The following is a 25,870-nucleotide window of genomic DNA, read 5'->3' as shown; positions in this document are numbered from 1 at the left end:
ACGCAACAAACTCTTCACAGATATTTAAGTGTAGTGAAGTCTGAACCTACCACCCCAGCCACTCTACTTCTTCCTCATTTTCAATATATCCAACATTCATTCATTATCTTTAACTGCTTATCCAGTTCAGGGTCGTGGTGGGTCCAGAGCCTACCTGGAATCATTGGGCGCAAGGTGGGAATACAACCTGGAGGGGGCGTCAGGCGTTTACAGGGCGACACACACTCACACATTCACTCTCACACTCACACCTACGGACACTATTGAGTCTCCAATCCACCTACCAACGTGTGTTTTTGGACTGTGGGAGGAAACTGGAGCACCCGGAGGAAACCCACGCAGACACAGAGAGAACACACCATACTCCTCACAGACAGTCACCCAGAGGAAACCCACACAGACACAGAGAGAACACACCACACTCCTCACAGACAGTCACCCGGAGGAAACCCACACAGACACAGAGAGAACACACCACACTCCTCACAGACAGTCACCCGGAGGAAACCCACACAGACACAGGGAGAACACACCACACTCCTCACAGACAGTCACCCAGAGTGGGAATCAATCCCACAATCTCCAGGACCCTGCGCCACCCTATATCCAATATTTCTATTTTAAATATTAATTTAACACATTTACCACATACTAGTTGTGAAAAGAAACATCAAATATCAAAACAATGTGAGTGAATGCACTGATTTGCATCATTTACCTTATACTTCCAGGAAATCTCTGACACGATCACAATAATCAAGCAGTCCGTTCAGTGCTGATGTATTGAAATGTACAAATTACAATGACAACATTGTTACAAAATGTAAAATTAGCAGTATTTAAAAACACTCCAAACAATTCCATTCCATATAAACAAAACAAAACCCACTCATTCTTAATTACTACCACTCCACTGACACCTTCCCTGTGTCCAGAGGCCTGACATTCACACACTACAAAACAAAAACAAATCACACTCACACAGACACCATTTTACCCGTCCTAACGAAAACAGCTCGAGATTTCCCCATTTTCTTACACACAATCTTCATGATTAAAGTAATAAAACATAAATACAACTGTATACAGAGAACTGTGGATGTACAAAACTAATGCTTAATGCTATTGTGTTATAAACATTCATACTAAAACAAGCTATAAACATGTGCTCAAAATGTATATCATATTTGATCTGCACTCAACGTTAGATGTGTATACATTTAAAAACCTCCAAAACTGTGAGTGAGTACAGATCCTCGCTGCTACATAATTCTCTTATAGAAATGCTGCTTCAGTGATACAGCAGATTGTATTAGAGTCTGTAGAAGCCTACGTTGCAGGAACGGTGGAGTGGATTTTAAAAGACGAATCAGAAACCTCTGGGCGTAATTAAACATTGACTTAGAAGTCAGATAGGGACATCAGTGACTGACAGTTTTACAAACATGTCCCGAAGTGCCTTTGCCCTGTGTGTCCAAGTGATTCTGTGGCTCGAACACTTTAAATTTGAAGGATTTTTGAAAGGTGACTGAGCTGAGCCCGCTGAGAGAGAGAGAAAAAAAAAATGATGTGAAACTCTGTAAGACTAGACCTTAAAAACAAACGGACCGACGTAGGATTTGAAAACTAAAGATATATCTGTGTGCATTCACTGCATGGAGTATGTACTTGCGAAATAAGGAAAGCCAAGTGTCAGGAACTGGCCAAATATCTAGAAGACGCTTGATGCTTGACTGATGTAAGTAGCATTGTGTATTAGAAGAGAGGTGCACTGGAGACCTACCACCACTGAGAGTTCAGATAGAGTACACACGTCTGATATTACAATGCCTTTAATACATGCATCACGTGTGTTAGACCGGAGCTTCATTTTGGAACTTAACTCGGCAGACTGTTAGATCACCAGGAGCAGGACTGTTCTGTTTAAAATGTGAAACCCAGATATAAATTATCGTACCAATATGGACATTTTAAAAACCGACTTCTAGAACAGGGCACTAAGCATCCTACAGGTATTTCCTGACACTCGTGTGTTGGTGCTCAGTGCACAGATGGTAATGTAACTCTCTGCTCGTCCATCCTCTTGGCTTGTGAGCGGAGAATGAGGTTGAAAAAGTCCTCATCGGGGACGGTTGGACCACGGATCGGAGCACGAGGAAGTGCGCACCTCTGATCATTCAAACGAGAACCCTGAGAGAGAAAGAAGGAGAGAGAGAGAGAGAGAGAGAGAGAGAAGGAGGGGGAGAGAGAGAGTGAGAGAAGGAGGGAGAGAGAGAGTGAAAGAGAGAAAGGGAGAGAGAGTGACAGAGAGAAAGAGAGAGAGGGAGAGAGAGTGACAGAGAGAAAGAGAGAGAGGGAGAAAGAGTGACAGAGAGAAAGAGAGAGAGAGAGAGAGAGAGAGAAGGAGGGGGAGAGAGAGAGTGAGAGAAGGAGGGAGACAGAGTGAGAGACAGAGAGAAAGAGAGAGAGAGAGAAAGAGAGAGGGGGAGAGAGAGAGTGAGAGAGAGAGGGAGGGAGAGAGAGAGGGAGGGGGGAGAGAGAGAGAGAGAGGAAGAGAGAGAGAGAGAGAGAGAGAAAGAGAGAGTGAGAGAGAGGGAGAGAGTAAGAGAGGGAGAGAGAGAGAGAAAGAGAGAAGACAGGAGAGGGGGACAGATCAGATCGAGGCAGTATAATTAAGGACTAAATGAAATAGAAATGTAAAATCTGTCATAACATTTTGAGCTTAATTGTTGAAACCTTTTATTAACATGTGCTTTAGCCTCGGATCTCATCTGGATACATTTTAGCCAGATTTAATTTACACTTTACCTTGTGTCTGGACTTGAAATGGACTTGGTTTTAGAGAGCGATGCCTCCAACACTGTTATTGTTGCTCCAGATCTATGCCACGATCACTTATTATTTGTTATTATTTTCATTATTTGGTGTTATTTTATTGCCTTAATCCCCATTACTTCACTCTTACATCAGTACTCTACTAACTACACTGACTACACTGAAGGATAATGACAGATGTAACTGGTGATACTGTAAATTCCTATCAATAGTTTGTCCAGAGAAGGTTCCCCTTGAATATCTCGGCTCCTCCCCAGGATCTCCGGTCTCGAAGGAGATTTGTTTCCTGCCACTGCCGCCTTCGGCTGCTCGTATGGGACTTTCTGACTGACATCTGTTCTGACAGCGATTCTGTTTTTGATTTGAGTGTTTAAACCCCATTTCTCAGAAATGCGATCGATCACCAGAACCACATGTTGATGCAAGACGTAAAAACCCTTTTTTTTCCCCCACATCGTGCTCCCAGTAAAATCACAAACACAGACCAGTGACGACATGCACCCATTAAAGAAAATAAAGGACAACTGAAATGAATTGTTACGCACTCTTACACTGTGAGTGGCTATAGGTTTTAGCTTCAGGCTGCACCTGTAGTTACTCTGTGCACAGCAACATGAGTATAGCGTTATGAACAGGATGCTGCAAGCTGTATTTTTACAGGTATCACAAAGGTAATATTACACATATAGCTTTCTGCTGAACACTATTCTTAGCAGACATATTTTAATCAGCTACTCTTAAAGCTTTAATTGTACCGTGCATGTGAGGAAATGCCTATATCTGCAGCGTCCGTATCGAGTAGAATTGTATGCAGTTTGATGCTTTAAGCTAAATATTCCTGCCCACATTTGCCTATTAAACGTCTGGTGCCAAGAGCTACAAGGTAACAACAAGCAGCCATTACATAGTGCAGTCAAATAATGGCCTTGCACAGAAAATGACCAGAAGTTTCTAGAACCTCATTCAGGAGCTTCACCACTTTAAGATGAAGGCCAACAGTTGTATGTATTTCTATTATATATATATTATTATATATTTATTTGTATATTACTGAGAGACTTATCAGATATAACCCAGACTTCATCCAGCTCACACTTTACACCACATACAGGATGTTAGCTGCTCTTACTGCACAGAATAAACGTGTCACTTCTTATTTTGAACAGAATTAACTTGCACTTTATGCACTTTAAACATCATCTGTATGACATACGCACAGCTCAATTTTAGAGGTTGTTTTATTTTTCTTTTGACTTTGTTGTGCAGTTTTAGATTTTATTTATTTACTTTAATATTATTTATTTTGAGAATGTCTATATAATTTATTTTATTTCTACTTCCTTAACTCTTGTATGTTGTTACTGTGTGTGGACAGTCATCAAAGCATTTCACTGCAAGGTGTACTGTGTATCACTGTATGTGACAAATAAAGTTTGATTTGATCTGATGTGAGAATGTACACAATTCAGCACAAACAGTAAACATTAAAAACAAATGCACTTCAAAAAGGACAATAGGAAATCCAGTGATAATAGTCATTTAAATCTCTATATAAAAACAGCTTCAGTTCTGAAGCAAACTGAAGTTACAGCTTCACCACAGGCCTGAACTTAGCTGACGTGACTAACTGCGGTCAGCAGGTGTCACTCTTCAAACTTTCCCCTTGTTTTCAAATCATCTCCAAGATTCACTCATGTCCAGCTTTTAGCTTCAATAAATCATTTTTGAAAAATTAAACAAGTACATAGTTTGCAGGTTAGACGTATGTCCTGTTTATAAGCTCCTAGGAGCGGATTCAGCCACTTCTCTCACCTGGCACTTCACCAACATATCAAAGAACTGGTCATCTGGTTCCGAGGCACTGTCACTGGCCATCAGCTGGTTGAGTACCGCCTGCCTGCTGCAGCTCTGGCCGGGTTGGAGGCTCTGCAGACCTGGTAAACTTCCCACAGCCCTCTGATTCTCCAGCCTCCGACCCTGAGCCCTCGCCAGGCTTCCCAGAAACGCCTCCTGTCCCGGAGACACAGCTGACTCTGACAAAGCTATAGTGGAAAACAAGGACATTGTAGTTTTATTCGCATTGTAAAATTTGAAATAACTTCAGAATATTGATCCCCTGTTTATGGAAATGTAATTATGAGTTTATTACAAATATTGTGCGATTTAAAATGGGATTTATTTCTATAATTTAACAATTAACAAGCTGTTATTAAAGTTAAAGTATGCCCTTAAAATAACAATGTAAAAATATAAAAGTAAATCAGTTGCTTTTCAATTGGAATTATAACATAAACACACTTCATTGTGGTGTTGTCTAATTACTTTAGTAAGTTTACATCTGCACTAGTATTTTTAAAAGGAAATGTATTTCTGCATTTTGTCCTCCCTTTCACACAATGACTAGTAACTAATAACATCTGGAACGCGATGTGCTGAGTACGGTTCCGAATACGGCAAATGACCAGGCAGTTTGGTCAATAAAATGGGTTGGACTACACGTTTTTTTTTAAACTGCCTTTCCTTAGTAACTCCAAACTCCAAATGAATAAACCCTTCACATTTTTCTTCCTTGTCTTTACTTGGATGAAGAGATTTGGTGAAATTTCAGCACCTATTCTTTTTACTACTGACGAAACTGGCACTCACATTTCTTCATGCTTGTGGGTGGACTGGAAGACGCGGAGGACGAGGAGGTAGAGGCGGAGGCGGTTTGTCGGGTTCGGCCCTCTTGAATAGAGCAACGCTGGTCGTCCATCCTGTTGCCCTGGAAACGGCTCAGCAGGTCAAAGAAACCTTCATCACCCAGCATGTCCACGGTCACCCGCTACAGGGGGTCAAAGTTCAAAAAGTCACAAACTGTGTTCCCCTTCTCTCACATGCAGTAAATGTCACTGAGTAAATAACAAGAGCTCCCACTTAAAGGAGGTCCAAAACAGCCCTAAGTGAGACTTTAAAGGATCCAGGGCTCCGAACTCCCCAATACACAGCGTTCTCCATATTCTCCCGAAACTGGAGGAGGACGTAGGGTGTTTGTGAAGTATATTAATGAAATGGACTTTCAGGAACATCCCCTAAATTAATATTCACTTATTGTGAGAAAACTATGTCAACAGCAAACTCATCAAAGGTGTTTAGACACCGTTTTTAAAACAATATTATTTAAAATACGTCATTGTTCACTACATTTCATTGAAATGCTGCAATAAATAATAGTTTTTTTCCCCTATATTTAATTTATTCAAATTACTATTTTTAAATAAAGCAAGTTATGGATTATTTGGAGACAACTTGAATATGAAAATAATAGTTAATTGCGGCCCTAGTACAAAGACACTCACTTTCTGAGCAGACTGGCTCTGAGGGGTCTCCAGAGTGTTGCTGGCGTCCTGAAGAACTTTTGTGGAGCTGCTCTTTGTCTTCTTCCCCCTCAGACGGTTCATAAAGAACAGTTTAGTGGAGGACTTGGCCAGCGTAGGCTTCGACTGCTTACACAGAACATCACTGCCCCATTTCTGACCCTGTACAGAAAAAAAATATAAAATGAATACATCACTGTGTAAATGCACCTTTAAGCACCTAAGAAAACAACGTCCATAAATCTGTTCATCTGAACAGCAGAACACTTCTATTACCACGAATATTGAGATTTAATGTACGTAACAGTGTTCGCTTAACAGTTCCTCTTAAAAGTAGCCCAGTGTACTGAGCCCCCATGCCTTGTTTATTTAAATAATATTACTGTGGTTTTACTGTGAACACTGCAGATACCAGACAGAAACAATGAAAGCCTGTCCTGGGTATCTACCAGGGATTAAGTCTAAGTTTCAGTCAGTTTGAGGCTTTGAGGTTGTAGGTGTCTGGTTGCATGTGGGTGTCTGTAGTTCTGACTATGATTTGGAGGTTCTTGACGTTATCAGGTGTGTTGTGTCAGTACAGAAAGACTACACTCACGCTGAGCTTGTCTGGGGTAAGTTTCACCAGCTCCAGATTCTCCATGCTCTGCCGTCTGCTCATTCGGGGCCTTGCGCCTAGATTTATAAAGTAAACAAACAAAAAAGACTTTCTGTAAGCAGTCAAGGCACAACTGTGATGACTGCCACATGCAGTAGATAAAGAAATGTTGTGCCACAATCATGGTAACATTTAGCTCCATGAAACCACCAGTGGTTTCAGACTAGTAATTGTCACATTCTCTGCTTCATAACTTTTTTATTTTTTAAGATTTTTAAATATAAAAGACAGATAATGAGAAATCTGCCCCAAGCAAACCATCATATATATATAGTATGAAGTTTTTATATTATGTTTTACAATGCACATTTATCATGCAGTACCATCAGCGACAATTAATTTAACGCCTTATTCAAGGTGATTGAGCACTGTTTGACACCATTGTTGACACTTTGGATATTTATTACCACAGTTTTTCAAAATGGACTAATATATGCATCCCTAATAAGTCCATTTTTGCTTATTAGAATCTAATAATGCCCAAAATGGCTTTTCACAGCCCAAACATAAACCATGCAATGTGTATTTGAAGTAATTAAAAAAAAATATATTTATTATGAAAAACAAATTTCGATTCCCCGAAAAAATACCACATGTGATCCTCTATTTAGACTTGAATAAATTTCAAAATAAATATATTGGGAACACTCACAGTGTTCTCTGGTAAAGTTCTATAAATAAATCAACACGTGGATCACTGTTGATGTCTCTAGAGTCATTTACGGTGAAAAAAAAAAACCTGTGAGCGTCTACATTTTTTGGCATTTGGGAGTTAATTGGAAGCATATTATATTACCGTATTTTCCGCACTATAAGGCGCACCGGATTATAAGGCGAACCTTCATTGAATGACCTTTTTTAAAACTTTGTCCATATATAAGGCGCACCGGATTATAAGGCGCATACAATAGACGCTACAGTAGAGGCTGGGGGTTACGTTATGCATCAATTAGATGGAGCTGCGCTAAAGGGAATGTCAACAAAACAGTCAGATAGGTCAGTTCAACTTTATTAATAGATTACAACCCAGCGTAGTTTAAGGTAAAACATGTAGTGCAATGTTAATATACCCCACATCGTTGGGGGGGGGGGGGACTTTTCCTCGATTCAATAATAATAATAATCACAATATAGTAACACTCGAAATAGTGCAAAGCGATAACAATATATCAATAACCACGTTGCTCAAACGTTAAAATCACACAACACACAAAATAAACACGTAAAGCTCACTTTACTAAGTTATTCCTCATCCACGAATCCCGTTCGTTAGTGATTCGTTAATGTTAAATTCTCTTGCTGCTGCTCTATTCCCGTGTGCTTCTGCGTGACTGATCGCCTTGAGTTTAAACTCTGCGTCATATGCGTGTCTCTTAATAGGAGCCATTTTGGGCTTTACATAAAAAACAAATGGAAATGAAATATATATACCGGTATATATCCAGCATGCACCGCGCGCGGAAGAAAATGAAGTAGGCGGCTGCTTACCGTAGTTGCGAGACCTGTTGTGGCTCAATATTGGTCCATATATAAGGCGCACCGGATTATAAGGCGCACTGTCGGCTTTTGAGATAATTTGAGTTTTGCGCCTTATAGTGCGGAAAATACGGTATATTAAAATTATATTAGGATCAAAAACACATATTTTTCTACTTTAAAGTGTCCTTAAAAAAAATATTTTAATTTATTCTAAGTATTTAGAAAGTAATAATCGTTCAAATTTGGCAATTAGCTATTTTTCTGAAATTCTGAAAAATAACTAGAGCCCAAAAGGTTAAGAGAAAATCAAAAGGCATAAATAATAACATATTACTAGAAAATTAAAGGGAAAGTGGAGAAAAGAAAACATAAACGGTAATAATCATATTCATTCATTGTCTGTAACCCTTATCCAGTTCAGGGCAGCGGTGGGTCCGGAGCCTACCCGAACACACCCTGATCATACAGCCAGTCCTTTGTTAAACAACGTGGAGATTTTCACTGTCTTTTGCTTGTAACAAAGGATCCTAAATCATATCCATACAATTTGAAAACTTTTCCTTTTATTTTGTATTCTAAGAAAGGTTTTTAAATGATTGTACAATCTTACCATGCATATTATAATCAATCTCTTTGTTCTCTGACAAGACAGAGTTGTTGGTGCTGTAGCTGAGGCCAAGGACCATCTGCAGATCAGACACATTCATACGGGCCGTCAGCTCACCACTGCGATCTCCGGTCTGAGTGCAAAACACAAGCAATTTTTCATTTTGAAAATGTTAATTTATACTCTTAGAATAGTGTGTTTTTGATGTACATCAGAATAATGTACTGTGTAAGAGTTTCAGTTCACACAAAAGCACAGTCTATATGTAAGAAATGCTCAGTTAGGGCTGGACAACAAATTTTCATTATTTCAATATACATCTGTCACTGACTGACGGTCACTAGAGGGCGCTGTTGTCAGTTCAGCAATCAATTTATAACAGTCTAAAAATATCACAAAATAAGCTGGGCTATAAGAAAGGTATATTCCCTTGTAATAACTCATTATAGAATTGTGGAACAGATTGTGATATAAAAATATTTAATTGCAAATGTGAAGATGTAATTTTCCAAATTTTCAGATGCTCCCTATATCCATAACATGTACAAATTCAGAACTGATTTAAAGCTACATCTACATTTTTTCTTGAATTTCAGAAATTCAAAAACAGAATGTGACCAGCTTTAGACTGAGTGTGCAGCAATATACTCTTATGTTATAAAAGTAAAAACATGTCCCATAGTCTTGTCCATTGTTTCCACTCAGACTCATACACAGATCAGACATAACATTGTGACCACCTCGTTTCTACACTCACTGTCCATTCTCTCAGCTCCACTCACCACAAAGGAGCACTTGAAGGCCAGCTGTTGCTCTGCATACTTTGTTTGCACCTTTTCACCCTGTTCTTCAATGCTCAGGTAAACACAGAGCAGGTGTGATGTGGTGGTGGATCACTCTCAGCGCTGCAGTGACACTGACGTGGTGGTGGTGTGTTAGTGTGTGTTGTGCTGGTGTAGAGTGGATCAGACACAGCAGTGCTGCTGGAGTTTTTAAACCCTGTGTCCACTCTCTGTCCACTCTGTGAGACACTCCTCCCTCGTTGGTCCACCTTGTAGAGGTAAAGTCAGAGACAGTAGCTCATCTGTCGCTGCACAGTGTGCGTCGGTGACACAGGACGCCGCCCACAAGGCCCTTCTGGTTGGATATTTTTAGTTGGTGGAAAATAAAGGTGTTAAAACCGCCACAGCAGCACTGTTCTTCCCACTCTTAAAAGCTCAACACACACTAACACAGTCAGTCACACATTATACATGGTGTGGTCCTGACCATTGTAGAAAAGAGTAAAACAAAGTATGCAGAGTGCCAGATGGACAATTTTGTTGTAATTTTACAATGTATAAGTGCTCATGTTTGGTCAGTGTAGCTGAGAGAATGAACAGGGAATGTAGAAAAATATTGGTGATAATTTAATGGCTGATAACTGTAGGTGCTAATGACAAAAAGTAAACTGGAAAGCATCTAATTGCCCTTGTTATACAGGCATTTTTGCTATAATAAAAACAATAATAACAAATAAAAAGGTTATAGCTCTTGGAGGGGCACATTTATTAATAGAGGCTTTCTTCCTCTACTACTAGAAAGCTTTTGGGAAATCTAGGCCCAAGTCAAAGTTGTGTACCTCTTTAGAGATTTCTAGATGTCTCTCTGCAAAGTGCATGGCTTGGTCATGATTCCCCAGCGCTGTGTGTGCGTTCCCTAAACTCCAGCAGGCACGGCCTTCACCAATCCTGACAAACATAAAAAACATCCAACAGCTAAAATTTTACAAAAGGTATCATAAGCAAATACAGTTGCTTTGGTTTAAGTCCACGCAGCCGGTTCTGCAGTTCTATTACATATCAATGGGACATTTTTCCACAAATGCTTTTCAAAAAATAAATTCTAATTGGAATACTGTAACTTCATAACTTAACACGCTAACAATACAATAAAATAAATAATTCGCTCTGAAAAATTGAAAAAGGGGCGGCACAGTGGTGGAGCAGCAGGTAGTGTCTCTCTCACAGCTCCAGGGTTCTGGAGGTTGTAGGTTCGAGTCCCGCTCCGGGTGACTGTCTGTGAGGAGTGTGGTGTGTTCTCCCTGTGTCTGCATGGGTTTCCCCCGGGTGACTGTCTGCGAGGAGTGTGGTGTGTTCTCCCTGTGACTGCATGGGTTTCCTCCGGGTGACTGTCTGTGAGGAGTGTGGTGTGTTCTCCCTGTGTCTGCGTGGGTTTCCTCCGGGTGACTGTCTGTGAGGAGTGTGGTGTGGGTTTCCTCCGGGTGACTGTCTGTGAGGAGTGTGGTGTGTTCTCCCTGTGTCTGCATGGGTTTCCTCCGGGTGACTGTCTGTGAGGAGTGTGGTGTGTTCTCCCTGTGTCAGCGTGGGTTTCCTCCGGGTGACTGTCTGAGAGGATTGTGGTGTGTTCTCCTTGTGACTGCATGGGTTTCCTCCGAGTGACTGTCTGTGAGGAGCGTGGTGTGTTCTCCCTGTGTCTGCGTGGGTTTCCTCCGGGTGACTGTCTGTGAGGAGTGTGGTGTGTTCTCCCTGTGTCTGCGTGGGTTTCCTCCGGGTGACTGTCTGTGAGGAGTGTGGTGTGTTCTCCCTGTGTCTGCGTGGGTTTTCAATGTTTACAATCCAGCATATCTCATAATATAAATCTGATAAATTGGTTAACACCTTAAGGATTTAATTATTTTAATGTTTTAAAAACATACAACCAAAACTAACCATAAACTAAAATACCTAAGTTTGAACAGGTTTGAATACCTATTTTTAAAAATATCACCAAGACCATCATCAGCATCAGCAAAGACTTGTTGCTCGACATGGCTGTTACTTCAGCTTATAATTTAGTGTTTATCATTATCATCATCATCACTATTCACTTTATCAAGTGTATTATTATTTACTGTTTTGTTGTGACATCTTCAAACCATTTAAACCACGATGGTGCAATAAATATTTGAGTAAACACTTTGGTACCACAGCCAAGTATGTTATTTTATATTCAAAATTCACCTTCTTCATGCTCTCCCGTATAATAAACTTGTGTTTCCAATAATGAGCCCTGTGTTTGCAGGTCATGTCGAAAGACGAGGAGAATGTTAAATGTGTAGATGAGGTCGGTACCTGTCGCTGAGGTCCTGAGCAATGATGAGGTGTTTGAGGTGGTAGTCAATAGCTCGTTCATAGTCCTGCAGTAGTGTGTAAGTGTTGCCCAGACTATAACAGGCCTGTGCTTCAACTGCCCGATCCTTTAGCTGTCTTGCCAACTGCAGAGCTCTCCTAAAAACAGCCCACAAAGAAACACTTAGAAACAATATCACCGTTCCAGCACAGAATCAAATCCACAACACAAACTGCAGGATAAAGTAAACACGGGTGGAAATCATTGTTTTTATATTTAAACACCATATTCAGGAGCATAAGTGATGCCATGTCGTTTAAGCCTGCGTTAATCAGCATTGTCCTAAAAGGACATGAAAAGATGAAAAGTGTCTAGAGCTGCTACCAACCCACAAACTCTGAAATAAATTAACCCATTAACCCATGATCCATGATTTCACATTCAAATCTAATATGGGATTTTGAGCTGTGTCTTTTGTAGCCTGCAGTCACTTTGGTACTGTCCCACCTCTTCGTCTAAGTATTTTTAATCACAGTTTCTTTTTTTTGGCACAAGTTCAGAGATATAAGTGCACTGATTAAAGATAGCGAAAACGTGAATGGAGAAGAACGAACAGTTTCGGCTCCTCGTGCCTCAGTGCTGTGCTCTGGAATAAGCAGGCGCATTCTCCCTTATAGAACAGGTGCTGGAATCAGTCGTTCTGAACAGGAGTGTTTAGACACGATAAGAGAAGCGCTGTGTTGTTGCATTTTTGTGGCATTTTGACAAAGCGTGTGTAAGCTTTTGGAAATGGGGTATAATATTCCCTCTTTAACGTGTTTTAGGAGAGGAATTTCAGCTCAGTAATACACAACCTGTGAGTTATACTTTTCAGAAGAAGCCAAAAAAACATGTTTCTGAACCACAACAAGAATAAAGAGGAAAAAAGCCTCTCTGGATTTTCCTTTAAGAATCAGTTTGCAGAATGAATCAGGAAAATAACATTTCCATTAGATATCTTTACCCCGCCCAAATCAGTCAGCACTAGTTAATACTGTATGAAGAATTTGTGTAACTACAACTGATAATAAACACTGATAATAAGCACTCACTGCCACAGTAATAGACAACATCAATGTGGAATATATAAAGGATAGATCTGTCAGAGAGATGAAGTAAACACTCAGATTAACAGTAGACATACAGTAAGTAGTCAGACACTTAGAAAGGTTAAACATGTATTAACATAAGCATCAACAAAGAAGTGAACCGAACACATGAAAAATTGCAAAACTATAAGCGGTTTTGGTAATAAACAGCTCGATGAATAAGAATATTTACTGACTTGTAGTGTTCAGCAGCTTTCTCAAACTCCCCCAGGAAGATGTAGGCGTTTCCCAGGTTACAGTAGGCTCGCCTCTCTGCTGATCGATCACCAAACTCTTTAGCAATAAGGAGCCGCTGGAGGATTTTAAAAAATATATGTTAATAATTTACACACACACACACACACACACACACACACACACCTTGAATAAGAAAATGAAAGAATGCAACTGCTGTACTATTTAAGGTGGAATTGAACATTTGAATATGAACAATACTTCTACTCAGTTCCTGTTCTGTTCTCTCTTGTCACTGACGTATCATTTATTTTCACATGTTTAATTTTTGGTCAAAACAAGAACATTTGTTGCAAAAGTTTAGAACCAGAAATGTCATTCCTACTCAGTCATATTCACTCATTTACATTTGACAACTGACAGACACAGAAGTCATTACATCTGAATTGTATTAAATGTTTTGCTGGTAACACAGATTTAAAAAAAATGACGTTCATGGCTGTTACAAAAAAAAAAAAAAATTCAGAACGTGTCCACACCATTTGCTAGCTCTAGTGGAGGGTAAACAAGTAAATCAACCAAGTGTCTCAGTTAGACGTTAGGCTTCCTCTCTCTGTGCTCACGGCTCTCCAAACATTTGAAATCATAAAGAGATTAGGACATTTCTTTACTCGTACTCCATAGGTGGGTAATATTGACTTATTTTTGCGATTTAAGATTATTAAAACCACTCCAGCCGGGAGAATGCTAACTGCATGGAAATAAATAGACCAAAGTGCAACAAAAATGAGTTTCTGTGGTAATTCGAACTGAGAATAAAAGCTTACAGACAAGTAAAAGGTCTGCTATGTACAAAGAGCACTCATTTTTCTCCTCAGAAATACAGTTCCACCTTAAAAGACCCAGAGCTTCCGAATGTAAATAAACCAGAGAGAACTGCAGTTCCCCACAGTCGTAGACATTCCCTTTAACTGTATTATTTCCCCTTACCACCAGTGTCTGTGTTAGTCACTAGCTTTTGGTTAGAAGTCTCACCTGTTGGTGGGAGGCAATGGCGCTTCGGAAGTTTCCAAGCAGGTAGTGAGTGTTTCCGAGGTTACCGTAGGTGCGTCCCTGAGATGCTCGGTCTTCCAGTTCCTTCACGATACACAGATTTGCCCTGCGACAGCACACCAGACAGAAATAAACACTACATTATTCTTAACCGCTTGGCACACCCAAACCTCAGACTTCTTGCAAGCACACAAAGATTACGTGCTGCTCTTTTTTGGTTTTATCTGCTAACACACCTCAATCAGCATGTTAAGAGCAAAATTTGAAAATCACTGGGTTAAAGCATGCTATTCACACCATTATTTAATGTTAAAATACAACCATATGCATAAGCGTACTCTCTCACACACACACACACACACAAACACACTTACTCGTAGTACTCTGCAGCTTTATTAAGTGCAGTAGTGACTTCCTCAGGGAAGTTTCCAGGTTCTGAGTCATTACTGCAGCTACTCTTTCCTTTGGCATGGTACACATTCCCGAAATTATAGAGGGCTCTGGCCTGCCCCATCTGTCACAGCAATAAAGACCTCTATTAGATGTTTAATAAGTAAAAGTACACTATATTTATCTCAATATTAACAGTCCAGGCCAACGATACTGTGTTTGCTTTGTGACAGTAATAGAGATGCATGAATTAAATGAGCTCGTATTTAATGCACGTTGCGCAGATATGAATGTTGAAAACAAAACATTTGTAAAATTGTGAATTACTTTTACCATTAAAGAGAAAAATCAGGCTTTTTACACGTTGTTCAAACACGCTATCAGAAATGAGCGTTATTGTGCTTTTTGTAAAGTGCTGACCTTGTCACCAGCTTCTTTGCTAATGTCTAAATGCCTCTGGCAGAAGACCACAGCTTCATCAAAGCGCCCTAATGCCTTTAGTGTGTTCCCTAGGTTACCGCTGGCTTTGGCCTCACCCAGCAGGTCTCCCATGGTCCTAAAACGAAAGCCAAAAACAACACATCAAACAAAGTTTCTCCTCTAAAATGCATATCAACACTGAGGCCAGACATGGTGCTGTACTCTGGAAGTAAACAGATAGTTTGTTTCATAGAGTTAAGAGCTCCATTGGAGGATGCAGTCGATGAAGCATTTGAAAGGAAGATGCTGAAGTATATATGAGCAATGTTTCCAAATGAAAACATGTGCAGAAGGTAGTACATGTAAAAAAAGTGAGTGTGTGTAGCTGCCCTCGTGTGGCGCACATGTGTAAATGCGACCAGCACAAATTTGTTGGAAGACACTGACCGGCCGATATATACATATATATATATATATATGTGTGTGTGTGTGTGTGTGTGTGTGTAAGAGTACTAGTGCTCATTTCATGTGCATGAACGAGTGTCTCTACCTGGTTAATGTTAAGTCATGGTGGTGATACTCCAGAGCCTTGGTGTAGTTGAGTAGATGGAAGTAGGCATTGCCCAGCTGGCTGTAGATGGCACTCAGCACCTGAAGGTCCTCTGTGCCCACTTGTATGGCAGCCTCAAAAAAGGACACCCCTCCATTGTAATCACCCACCTTACACAGGCGTTCTCCTTCTAGAGCCAGCTCCAGACAGGAGGCCTCCATCCTGCAGAGCACAGCAAAGAGAACATGAAAGACCAACAGCCTATCAGGAGGATTCCTGTGCTTCTCCCAAGGCTGGATATTTAATAATCTTATTATTTTACAGTCTTTCACACACCAAGTTCGTGCAGTAAAGACTTTTTCCAGCAGAGCTGTGAATGTAAGCTTTATTTAAATATAAAGGCCATACCTTTGTTTACGACTGGATTAGTATATTAACAGGATCTCTCATCACATAGCATTAGATATAGTAACATATACAATCAAAACTGCATCAATACAGACTTTTAAATCAATGTTTACTTTAAAAGACAAGCTCACATACAGTTTGGATGATCTGCAGAACTTCCATTTATCATCCCTTATAAATGTCTTAAAGTCTCAGGTCGTGACCCGAAGCGTAACCCAATCCTGCTTTTTAAATACCATAACTGTCACAAAAATAATCAACGCCAGCCCATAGCACCTATTTGTCCATTGCATCCAAATCCTTTCAAATCCTTCATAAATCCAAATCTCCTCATCACTTCAACCCTTTGGATGACTAAACTAAGAAGCAATTAGCCTTGACCATAATTTCATCAAAGCTACAGCGCCTACCTGCTGCCTTTCACACAATCACAGCACACGGAGCATCTGATGGGCATCTAAAGCGCTTCTGCTTCGTCTCAGCTGCTCTGACAGCTCTATGGACTTGTTTTTGACCCCTGCTGAGCTTTCCTTGAGGGGTGCATTGACTAAAACTAGCTGCTGCTGATAAACAAACATCACAAACCCAGCAGATACCACCCCATCCAACAAGTTCACATTACAAAAAAAAGGTAAAAGTTAAATGAATGTAAATCAGATATATGAAAGAAGCATAATAACACGAATAAATATGTAGAGCCTGCTTTAACCGTTCCGTATCGAAGGGCAGAAATTGCGTCTGGCTTTGACAGAAACTGCTGCGCTCAGAGTTTTCGCTGCTAATCAGATTGAGTCTTAACTCTCCTCTGTAATCTGTGATTAGGGAACACACAGAGAGAGAACATTAAACTGAGAGGCTACACTACACAGACTCTAAATCAAGGAAATGTGCTAAAGTGACACACACTGTGCTACTGACCTACTCCACACGAGTGGCACCTTAATATACTTACTTTCATTGAACTCAAACAGCCAAAGCAGCTAAGAAGCCTGTTACACACATATCTACCTTTCTTAAAGACTCTGTCCACTGGCAACAGCACCAGCAGCACCTTCCTATTTCCCAGTCAAACCTTTGCTAAGAAAAAATGAAAGAGAATCTGACTGATTCCTAAAACATGCTCCATGCTTTAGATATTGATCCCAACCTTTAGAAAGAGGCATTAAACTCTTTGGTCTGGTTTCTGTAAACAATTCTCATGTTTCTCTAGAGCAGCACAGTTTATATTAACCCAGGCCAGTGATTTATTTAATTACAGAAGAACTCTCCCTCAATAAAAACTGCTCTGATAAATACACTCTCCCAACACTAATGTCCTGGCTGTGAGAGTTAAATTATTTTATTAATAACAGATCAATTTCCCCAAAACATCATTTCAAATGGCTTTTCTCATAGCAGGCGACTGATCAACCTTTTTCACGTTTAAACAGAAAAACAAATGACAAATGGATCTACTAAACAAGCAGGTCCATTCAGTCTAAGATCCTTGGCGTCAACTAGAGATAACAAACCATTGTTGCGGTGCTCTGATGGTCTGATGGAAATGTGAAACCATTTCAAACAATCAATACAGGCGAACACAAAGGGAGGTTTGCATGAAATGCTGCTGCGCGCACTAGTAAGTGGAAAACCGCAGCTGAGGATGTTCACCAGATGGGCGCACAATGGGAAATAAAGCATAAATGATTCAGTGCAATATTAAATATTGAGGATGGTGAAAAGAGCTCTCCTTTCAGAGGCACACCTGCCTCCCCTCGTGCCAGGATTAGTAGTAAAGCAGTCAACAGGTCCAACATGAAGTTTCTGGTGCAACAGAAGCACAGACCTACAGCAAACTCTACTGTAAAAGTCATATTAGCATTTTTATCTAAAATAGACGCAATTATATTCAACTCTACTTTTACATTTTCAGTTTGGTTTTACAGACAAAATGCAGGGTGTTTGAAAAAATGCTATACCTTTCATGACACTTAGCATCCAGCTTTGGGCAGTGAAACACACAGCTGCTTTAAAAGCAACACGAAATGATGCTAAAGTGCCTACCTGTAGCAAACATGAACGGAATTCTCTTCGTCCCCCATTCTAGCCACTGAGCCACTTGCCGCCATTGAAGTGCATAATAAACACAGTGATCCCAGTTAGGTCCGTAACAAAGTTCAACCAAGTTTTAAAAATGTTTGCAAAGTGCTTAAAAGTTACTCCAAAAAAAGAAAAAAAAAACCCCAAAAACCAATCAATGGCGTCTCCGTTGGTATCCAGTGCCTGAGTCTTCAGAGCGCAGTGGAACACAGCCCCAGCCGAAAGTAAAAAGCGAAGTCACAGATCCAGGTTCTCAGTTGGCGTAGGTTTGGTTCAGTGTGTGTGTGTGTGTGTGTGAGAAAGTGCGTGTTTTATCCAATGGCAGTCTCCAGGGCCTCTCTGTGAAGAGAACACAAGAAGCCGTGTGAAGCCTCATTCTGTGCATAACGCCATGGCAACACCCACTGAGCAGCGGCTATGCAAGGCTGTGTGTGAGAGAGAGTGTGAGAGAGTGAGTGTGTGTGTGTGTGTGTGTCTCACATCACTGTGGCCTCTGTGTGTGCTCAAGCTGAATCAAAGCAGGCTGTCCACTTGAAAGAGAGTGTGTGTGATCAATACCAACAGTACTGATAATACAGAGCAGAATGTACACACTTCAGGAAGAAGCAGGAAGACTAGGACAGTGCAGCCCACAGTGGTCCCCAAAAGCCATTTCGCAGTGGCACAAAGCAAGCTCAGAAGAGGCTACTTCCCCACAAAATATAAAAGGGTCAAAGTCAGTAGGTCTAATCCAATAAATCACACTTTGAAAACTTGGTTTAAGTAAATTGAAAGGATTATTATGAACCAACCAACAAACTATTTATTAATTTACACGTTTTTAAACTCAGTGACCTCATCAACCTTAATTCTGCACAAATAATGTACAAAACACAATAGAATTTACTTCCCAACTGTGTTCAGAAGTTATTTGATTTTAAAGAGAGGAAATATGAACTCAGGGGAAGAGGTATGTTCACAGAAACAAGAGCAAGGACAAATATAAACAAATAGATTTATATCCATCAAAGAGGTTCATTTGTGGAACAGTTGTGATAAGAAGTAAAAATGTGTAGCTCACTCTGCAAGTTTACTTTTTTTTTTTTTCAAAAATAGGGCGGGAAGCACTTATAAAAACAAATAAACAAACAAATAAAGTGTGGAATGTTGATTTTCCTTCTGCTGTTGTTTTGCATCGCCATTATACAGAAGTAAAAAGACTGTTAAGTAGCTAAGTAAAAAGGGTAAGAACATTAAGCTAATGCTTCAGCCGACACCTTTTCACACAGTAAATTCTCCAGTGTTAAATCAACACTCTTAGTGTTAACTTATTAACGGTTTCCGGTTTCCTCCCACAGTCCAAAAACATGGAGTGTAGGTGAATTGGCTTCTGTCTAATAACTGTCCTGGTGTGTGAGTGAATGTGTGTGGGCCCAGATATGGATTGGCGCTCTGTCCTGGGTTAAACCCTAGTGCCCGATGCAGTCCTCCAGGTGGACGGTCGTTCCTAGTCGAGAGTATGCTGTGCGCCTTTGGCTGCCGCTTCTCACCAGTGTGTGTGTGGATTGAGTGTTCTGAGCAGTGTTGTAAAGCGTCCTTGGGTGTCTAGAAAGGCGCTATATAAGTGTAAAGATACATACATTACACTAACAGTGTTAATGTAACACTAATAGTGTTGATTTAACACTGGATAATTTACTGTGCAGTTTGTTTTTGTTTTGACTGTCATCTCTATTCATTTATTATTAATAATCATCACTTTTTTATATCTGTATTCATTTTGAAAAACAAAATAAACACTAAAATACTGAGCTGGAATACATTACAAGACATTCACAAGATAATTCCAGACGCTGTGTTAAAAGATTTCATTTAAAAATGAACCACATCTGTGTTTTTCACATTTCTATTAAAATGCCATTTTAAAAATGATCCATAAAAGCTTTCTGCATGTCTCTACTGGGATTATGAACTGCTCTTTTGCAATGATCTTTGTGGTTTTTGTAGTCTTTGTGGTTGTAAGGCTTCTTTGCTGATTGGCGAACAAATTTCAAGTGGTATGAAAAATTTGGTCATGACAAAACCATGATAAAACCAACAGTTTTATCATTCATATCAGTAACACCTGTAGCGTGATGCAGCAGTGGTCGCCAACCAGTCGATTGCGATCGACAGGTCAAACTCCAAGACCATGCACGTCAATCGTGATCTATCATGCTGCTTCAGTATCGCATTTAAGTTACTATAGGGCACACAGTATACATCAGGGACATATAAAGCCACAGTCACGCAGGGTTTGCGTCCGCGAATATTGACACACGAATTTACGTCCCTGACAAATAGCGCTGCTGCTCTGTGTCTGCCCTGTCTGAGCGCTGAGGGTTTATAACGGGAGATATCATACACATATTTAATGTGGATTACAAATAACGACACAGCGAGAGTCTCACTGCTCCCCAGTGTTCTGTTGAGTTGTTTACCTTGTGGAAATGTGCGACCGTAGTGTACTTTTATAAGGACAGGTGTCTAAATAAAATTGTAAGAAGCATCCCCAAATATGCTCCCAACTGCAGTATAGGCAGGAGGCAAAAGATAATGTAATTAAAGGTAATTATAGTTATAATAAATATATTTGTTTCAGTGTGTGCTGTTTTGAACGCCGAAGGAAATAACAGTTAGCGTATATTGTACAGATTTGTTATTTTATTTGCATTTTTAGTGTCACACCAACAAAAGCTGCCAGCAATTGCAGAAACAAGCATTTTGCTCTGCTGCAATGTAAATGTAGTGTTATTAAACTGTTGTTATTGTTTTCCTGACTGTTTCATCACATTCTGGCTCAAGACATTAGCGAATATAATGTGATAATGTGCTGATAATTACATGTGGTTAGGGAATCCTGTTTATTTAAATATATATAACATAGCAATACAAGCTGAACTGGTACATGAAACACGTCTGAACAAACACATGCTTTTAACATTAACCTTTAGCACATGAATGTCAGACAACATGTCCTCACGCGATTCTTTTCAATAAGTTCTCACTTTTGAAAGTCTGATGAATAAATGTCTTTGAAACATGCGTCTTTTGACAATCCTACACAGGATGTGTCAGCAGTACTGAGCTAATCCATTAGCAAACTAATCAGCTTGATAAGGCAACTGGAGACGCATTTACTGTTATTATGACGGGAAATCTAAGAGGTCCGGAGCAGCAGCAAACGAATAAACCATTTCTAATGTGTCCCCAGAGTGTAACTGGCTCTGAAACATTCTGGATTTAAAAAAGCTTAAAAGTCAGGGGTGATGCGACTGGGTATATCTCTGATCCAACAAACCTTAATCAGCTCAAGACTTATTCAGTCGTGCAGTACAGTGAAGTACGGTGGAAAGTGGCTCTGAGTCAGAAAAAAAAAGGGAAGTGAGGAGGCGGTTTGATGTCAAAATATCTGATGTACAATAAACCATGGTTTTATGTAAGAATATATTTAATTTGAATATAATTAACATTAATACAACATTTATTTTGTTGCAGTAGTTTGTTCTTGAAATAAATAAATAAATGTATTTTTCAGTGTTGTGTCGTATCGCTAAGAATATCGTTATCACCACACCACCCTGAAACATTGTGATATTACTTTAGGGCCATATCGCCCAAACCTTTAACAAAACTGTAGATGGTCCCTGTTTATAACATTAATAACATTACTCACTAAATGCCAGGAAAACAATAGGTGTAGTTCACATATGAAGACAATAGGCTTCCAGTCAGACTGTGTAAACATCCCTGTTTTTGTTTTCATTGTTCTATTCACATGAAAATTGATAAACAATCATCTTAGTAAGCAGTGAAGCCTAAACCATCTTCAGTTCCGTTTTTTAATTTATAAAAATGACCAAGACCACTGCTGCGGCTTTGTACCAGCTCCTCTCATGCGCAGAATGTACAATGGATACAGGTGTTTACACGGCTATTATTCTTCTATTTAACACAGTATTTAAAGAATTACCGCCTCGTTCAATCAGATGGAAAATGTAATCTGAATTACCCCAATCAGACTTCTCTATTCCGATGGAGCTATTAGTCGGATTATTAACTGATTATCAGGCTGCATGTAAACGTGGCCAATAATATTGTAAAAGTATATGGAGATGTTCGTACAGCAGGGAAAACAGACCCAAATCGTGTTTTTCACGTGACTCAAATGTGTCATTTGTGTGGCAGTGTGAACAGCAAAATTAAAAACCGTGTATGACATTTCTGAGGCACTTTTATGCAAGACAATAAAATTTGACATGCAGCAATGCGACTCAGTCTGAACAGTCGGATCAGAATTCATCTAAATTTGATGTCAATCCAAGTGGACATTCCTCATAATACCAAGCTGGGAAGGAAAGACTGACAGCAACAATGAGCAATGTCTGTGAAAGTGCCAGTCGATGTACGTTAGTTTTAAATATTACGATCTGGGGATTGGAAAACGGACTGTTCTAGGCATTTTCTTTATCTTTGTCAATTCTAGATTTTTCATGTCAATATGACACCTGCTTAAATGTGGATGACCTGGAGTATTAAACTATTTGTGAGTGGTTTACTGTCCTCCTCTTTGAAAAGCCCATGTTTGCAAGAAAGCTCTTGCACGTTCACGTTTAAAATATTACGTACATCCAGCCTACGGACGTTTACCAACTTCTCTGAATCAGTTTTAACATTCTTTTAGGTTTATAGTGCATTCACTATATCATATGAAGACCATTGCTCATCATAAGAACAGTTCTTTTGGGCAAGCGGCCAATTTAGGAGCGTGTGATCTATTTAGAATAATGCTAGATATAAGTCACATTAAAAAACAGGGTGAACATCCTAACAATACAATCAGATCTGACCAAAAAAAAGACCTGTAGTTTGAATGTAGCCTTGTAACCTTGTTATTCCTGTTTGGCGAACTGTTGCTTTGATTGAGTCGTTATTCTTATTCAGTTTAACAGTTCAACGGATACATGTCAACCACCTAACAACTGATGTCCTGTTATAATCTTTACGCCGTTCAAACCTAAAACACTGGGAAGTGACAACATGAAATACCTATGCAGTACATAATGCATGTATTGCATAGAGACTCTCATTTTTCCACTGATGTGTGACAGGAGTGTGTTTGACAGTTGTGTGCCACTGTACAAAACACATAACACTAAATGAAAGCTCTGCCAAAGCTGCTACACAAAGCTGTTCTGTTTGTTTGTGGGGGCTGATGTATGGAGGGATACGCCTTTAACTGACACCGTGAACAAACATGCATAAGAACAAGGGTTAAAACAGTGACAGCAAGAAGCAGAGAGACCTGGCGTTTCAAGAGAAAAGGCTTGCAATATCTTAGAATACCAACCTGAAATATAGTGCTGCTTAAAATCACCTGTATTTCTAAAAGACCTGCAGAGAACGTGGAAACAAGCACAAAGCACATAGTGATAAGGGTTTTAGTTTAAATCCAAGGTCAAAACATCCACTGAGATAGTTGTCTGCTTTATCTACCGTCAAAATGATTCATCTATAGATTATGTTAGTGTTTATGGGAACAGAGAATGCTTCTAACCAGGAGGTAGATTTACAATAACGACAGTTTAGTGGTCAGCAAAATAAATAAATAAATAAATAAATAACAGACGACTAGGTTTATGCGAGAATAAATGTTGAGAAAGTGGGGTTATTCAGAGTGAAAGAGATGCAGTATTACAGCGACGTGTTCGTATTTGGACAGAAATAAGCTGCGGTGTGACGGTTACAGTTTGTTTAACGATAATGTAAAGCGCTAACGTTAACTTACGTTACCACGGGCTCAACGGTTGACTTCTCCCCGTGAAGCTCTTCGCTAAATACATTCAAGATTCAAGACCCTAACAGAAAATATCCATAAAATATATGACGTTGAATATAAAAAACATTACTTTACCTACAAGAAAGCCAGTGGGCTTTGGTCATTTTTAACACTTTCGTCCTGAGAAGTTTTACAATACAGCACTGAAGAAGCGAATTCCCTGCCTGTTCTTCTTCAGCCAACCAGCAGCGAGTAATTCAAACTAGCCGCGCCCCAGCATCGCCACTGACGACCAATCAAATTTGAATGCTGAATCTAGTGATGAATGTTTCAGCTCTTAATGTGAATCATATGAATCGGCTCAGTTCACAAATAAGAACGGACTCTTACGGCTCCACCACGGCTCTTAATTAAGTCGTACTTTTTAGTCAATAAATAAATAACTAAATAAGGAGTCTCCCCCTGTAAGTATGGGTTTCCCCCTGGGTGATCCGGTTTCCTCACAAAGACCAGAAACACATGTTGGTAGGCTGGCTGTGCGCGTGTCCAGATGTGTGTGGATGATTGACGTCCAGGGATTGTTCTTGCCTTGCGCCCCGTGATTCCATGTTTCGACCAAATGAATAGGATCAGAAAACAATTCATGAATTAATGATACAGCTGTGGAGGATAATGCAGGGGCAGTGCCTTGAATGCTAATGAAGTACCAGAAATATTACTGTTATAATACACACATTAGTTTTGTTTTAATACAAAAAAAACGAATATTGTCCAAAGTGAATCGGCTCCTAAAATACAAACTAAAAATTCGATTCAAAGAATCGACTCATTCGAGATAGATATATTACTAGCTGAATTTTTCGTCGTCGAAAGAAACATTACTTGTCAGTTTGAACTAACACTCACGGTTATTAATGTGTTTGGTAAAATGTCTGTTTTTATTATGAAGACAAAACTATTTACACACAACCATTAAATAGTGCTGAACGATTCCTTTGACTCTCCCCAAGCAACCAAGCTCCGCCTTCTTCACAGAGCAGCCAATCAGACGCTTGAAGACCCGAGTGGCGCGTGTATTATTTATGAGACTTCAGATGGTGGATTGAAGTGTAGTGTTACTTCACACCGTGCTGTAACTCCATCAATGTGTTATGTCATGTTTCATTTACCTCACATCGAGCACCGAGTTTATTAACTGTCAGTAAAGACGGACTCTGGCTGAAGAACGTCATTAAAAGGTAAGACCTTCAGCTACCTAAAGGCTGGCATGTGTTTATTGTCTAAGCTATAATTTTGAGAGCTACCTTCTCACCTGTTTTTATATGTGAAAGACCTCATGGAGCAATCACACACTCATTTACATCACATGTTTAATAAAATGCTCTACAGAGGTGGTCTTTAACGCTCTATGCCAATGATTCTAAGATAAAGATTTCATCTTTAAAGAAACAGGAGAACATTTAACACTACTTCCTTTTATATCTAAACATCTAAACAATGCAAAGGATGTACGTAATAAACAACAAATCTCACTTAGTAGTTACTTGGTTCCTAAATTAAACAAATGAGAGAATATTCTGGCTCTGAGAGCACTCCACACTCCTCTGTTCATAAACCTACTCTGCACAGAACACAATAGAAAGAGCTCCGCTAACTTTAACATCAGTGTTCAGCTTGCGTTTGTTTATTCTTGTGGTTGCTAAGAAATGAATCGAGAAGGATCTGCTCAGAGATGTAAGACCAAGGGAAGAAGCTGCTGGATCGGAGGTGACCCGTCTGCAGAAGAGATCCAGGAGGATGTAGATGAC

At 39.7% G+C, this 25,870-nt stretch overlaps 1 protein-coding gene across 5 annotated transcripts; it reads right to left on the bottom strand.

Annotated features, from left to right (window-relative positions):
- Positions 1-725: 725 nt before the first annotated feature.
- Positions 726-24,301, bottom strand: LOC136678152 (G-protein-signaling modulator 2-like). 5 transcript variants are annotated; one of them, XM_066656063.1, is made up of 15 exons: positions 24,198-24,300; positions 23,634-23,677; positions 15,779-16,000; positions 15,229-15,364; positions 14,793-14,932; positions 14,401-14,524; positions 13,368-13,483; positions 12,046-12,201; positions 10,554-10,662; positions 8,936-9,065; positions 6,787-6,863; positions 6,174-6,353; positions 5,482-5,659; positions 4,648-4,877; positions 727-2,190 (listed from the first exon to the last, which is right to left on the bottom strand). In XM_066656063.1, exons 3-15 carry the CDS (start codon positions 15,997-15,999, stop codon positions 2,041-2,043), a joined length of 1,947 nt encoding a protein of 648 aa, XP_066512160.1. In that variant the 5' UTR covers position 16,000; positions 23,634-23,677; positions 24,198-24,300; the 3' UTR covers positions 727-2,040. The 5 variants fall into 5 exon arrangements, with proteins under 5 accessions (XP_066512159.1, XP_066512157.1, XP_066512160.1 ...); XM_066656064.1 differs by lacking the exon at positions 24,198-24,300 and adding an exon at positions 24,072-24,177; XM_066656062.1 differs by lacking the exons at positions 23,634-23,677; positions 24,198-24,300 and adding an exon at positions 18,230-18,444 and having other exon boundaries at positions 726-2,190; positions 8,936-9,011.
- Between the last annotated feature and the right edge of the window lie 1,569 nt (positions 24,302-25,870).

Source organism: Hoplias malabaricus, chromosome Y, assembly GCF_029633855.1.
Source record: "Hoplias malabaricus isolate fHopMal1 chromosome Y, fHopMal1.hap1, whole genome shotgun sequence".
Lineage (NCBI taxonomy): Eukaryota > Metazoa > Chordata > Actinopteri > Characiformes > Erythrinidae > Hoplias > Hoplias malabaricus.
This window is presented reverse-complemented; position numbering and strand designations above follow the sequence as displayed.

What these genes read in the sequence shown, in the direction of transcription:
- LOC136678152 (XM_066656060.1), bottom strand. Translation starts at nt 18,294, where the DNA reads ATGGCGGCAAGTGGCTCAGTGGCTAGAATGGGGGACGAAGAGAATTCC. An exon ending in GCAAAGAAGCTGGTGACAAG is followed by an intron (nt 14,933 to 15,228) that starts GTCAGCACTTTA and finishes TTGCTGTGACAG; the next exon opens with ATGGGGCAGGCCAGAGCCCT. An exon ending in CCATTGCCTCCCACCAACAG is followed by an intron (nt 13,484 to 14,400) that starts GTGAGACTTCTA and finishes AAAATCCTCCAG; the next exon opens with CGGCTCCTTATTGCTAAAGA.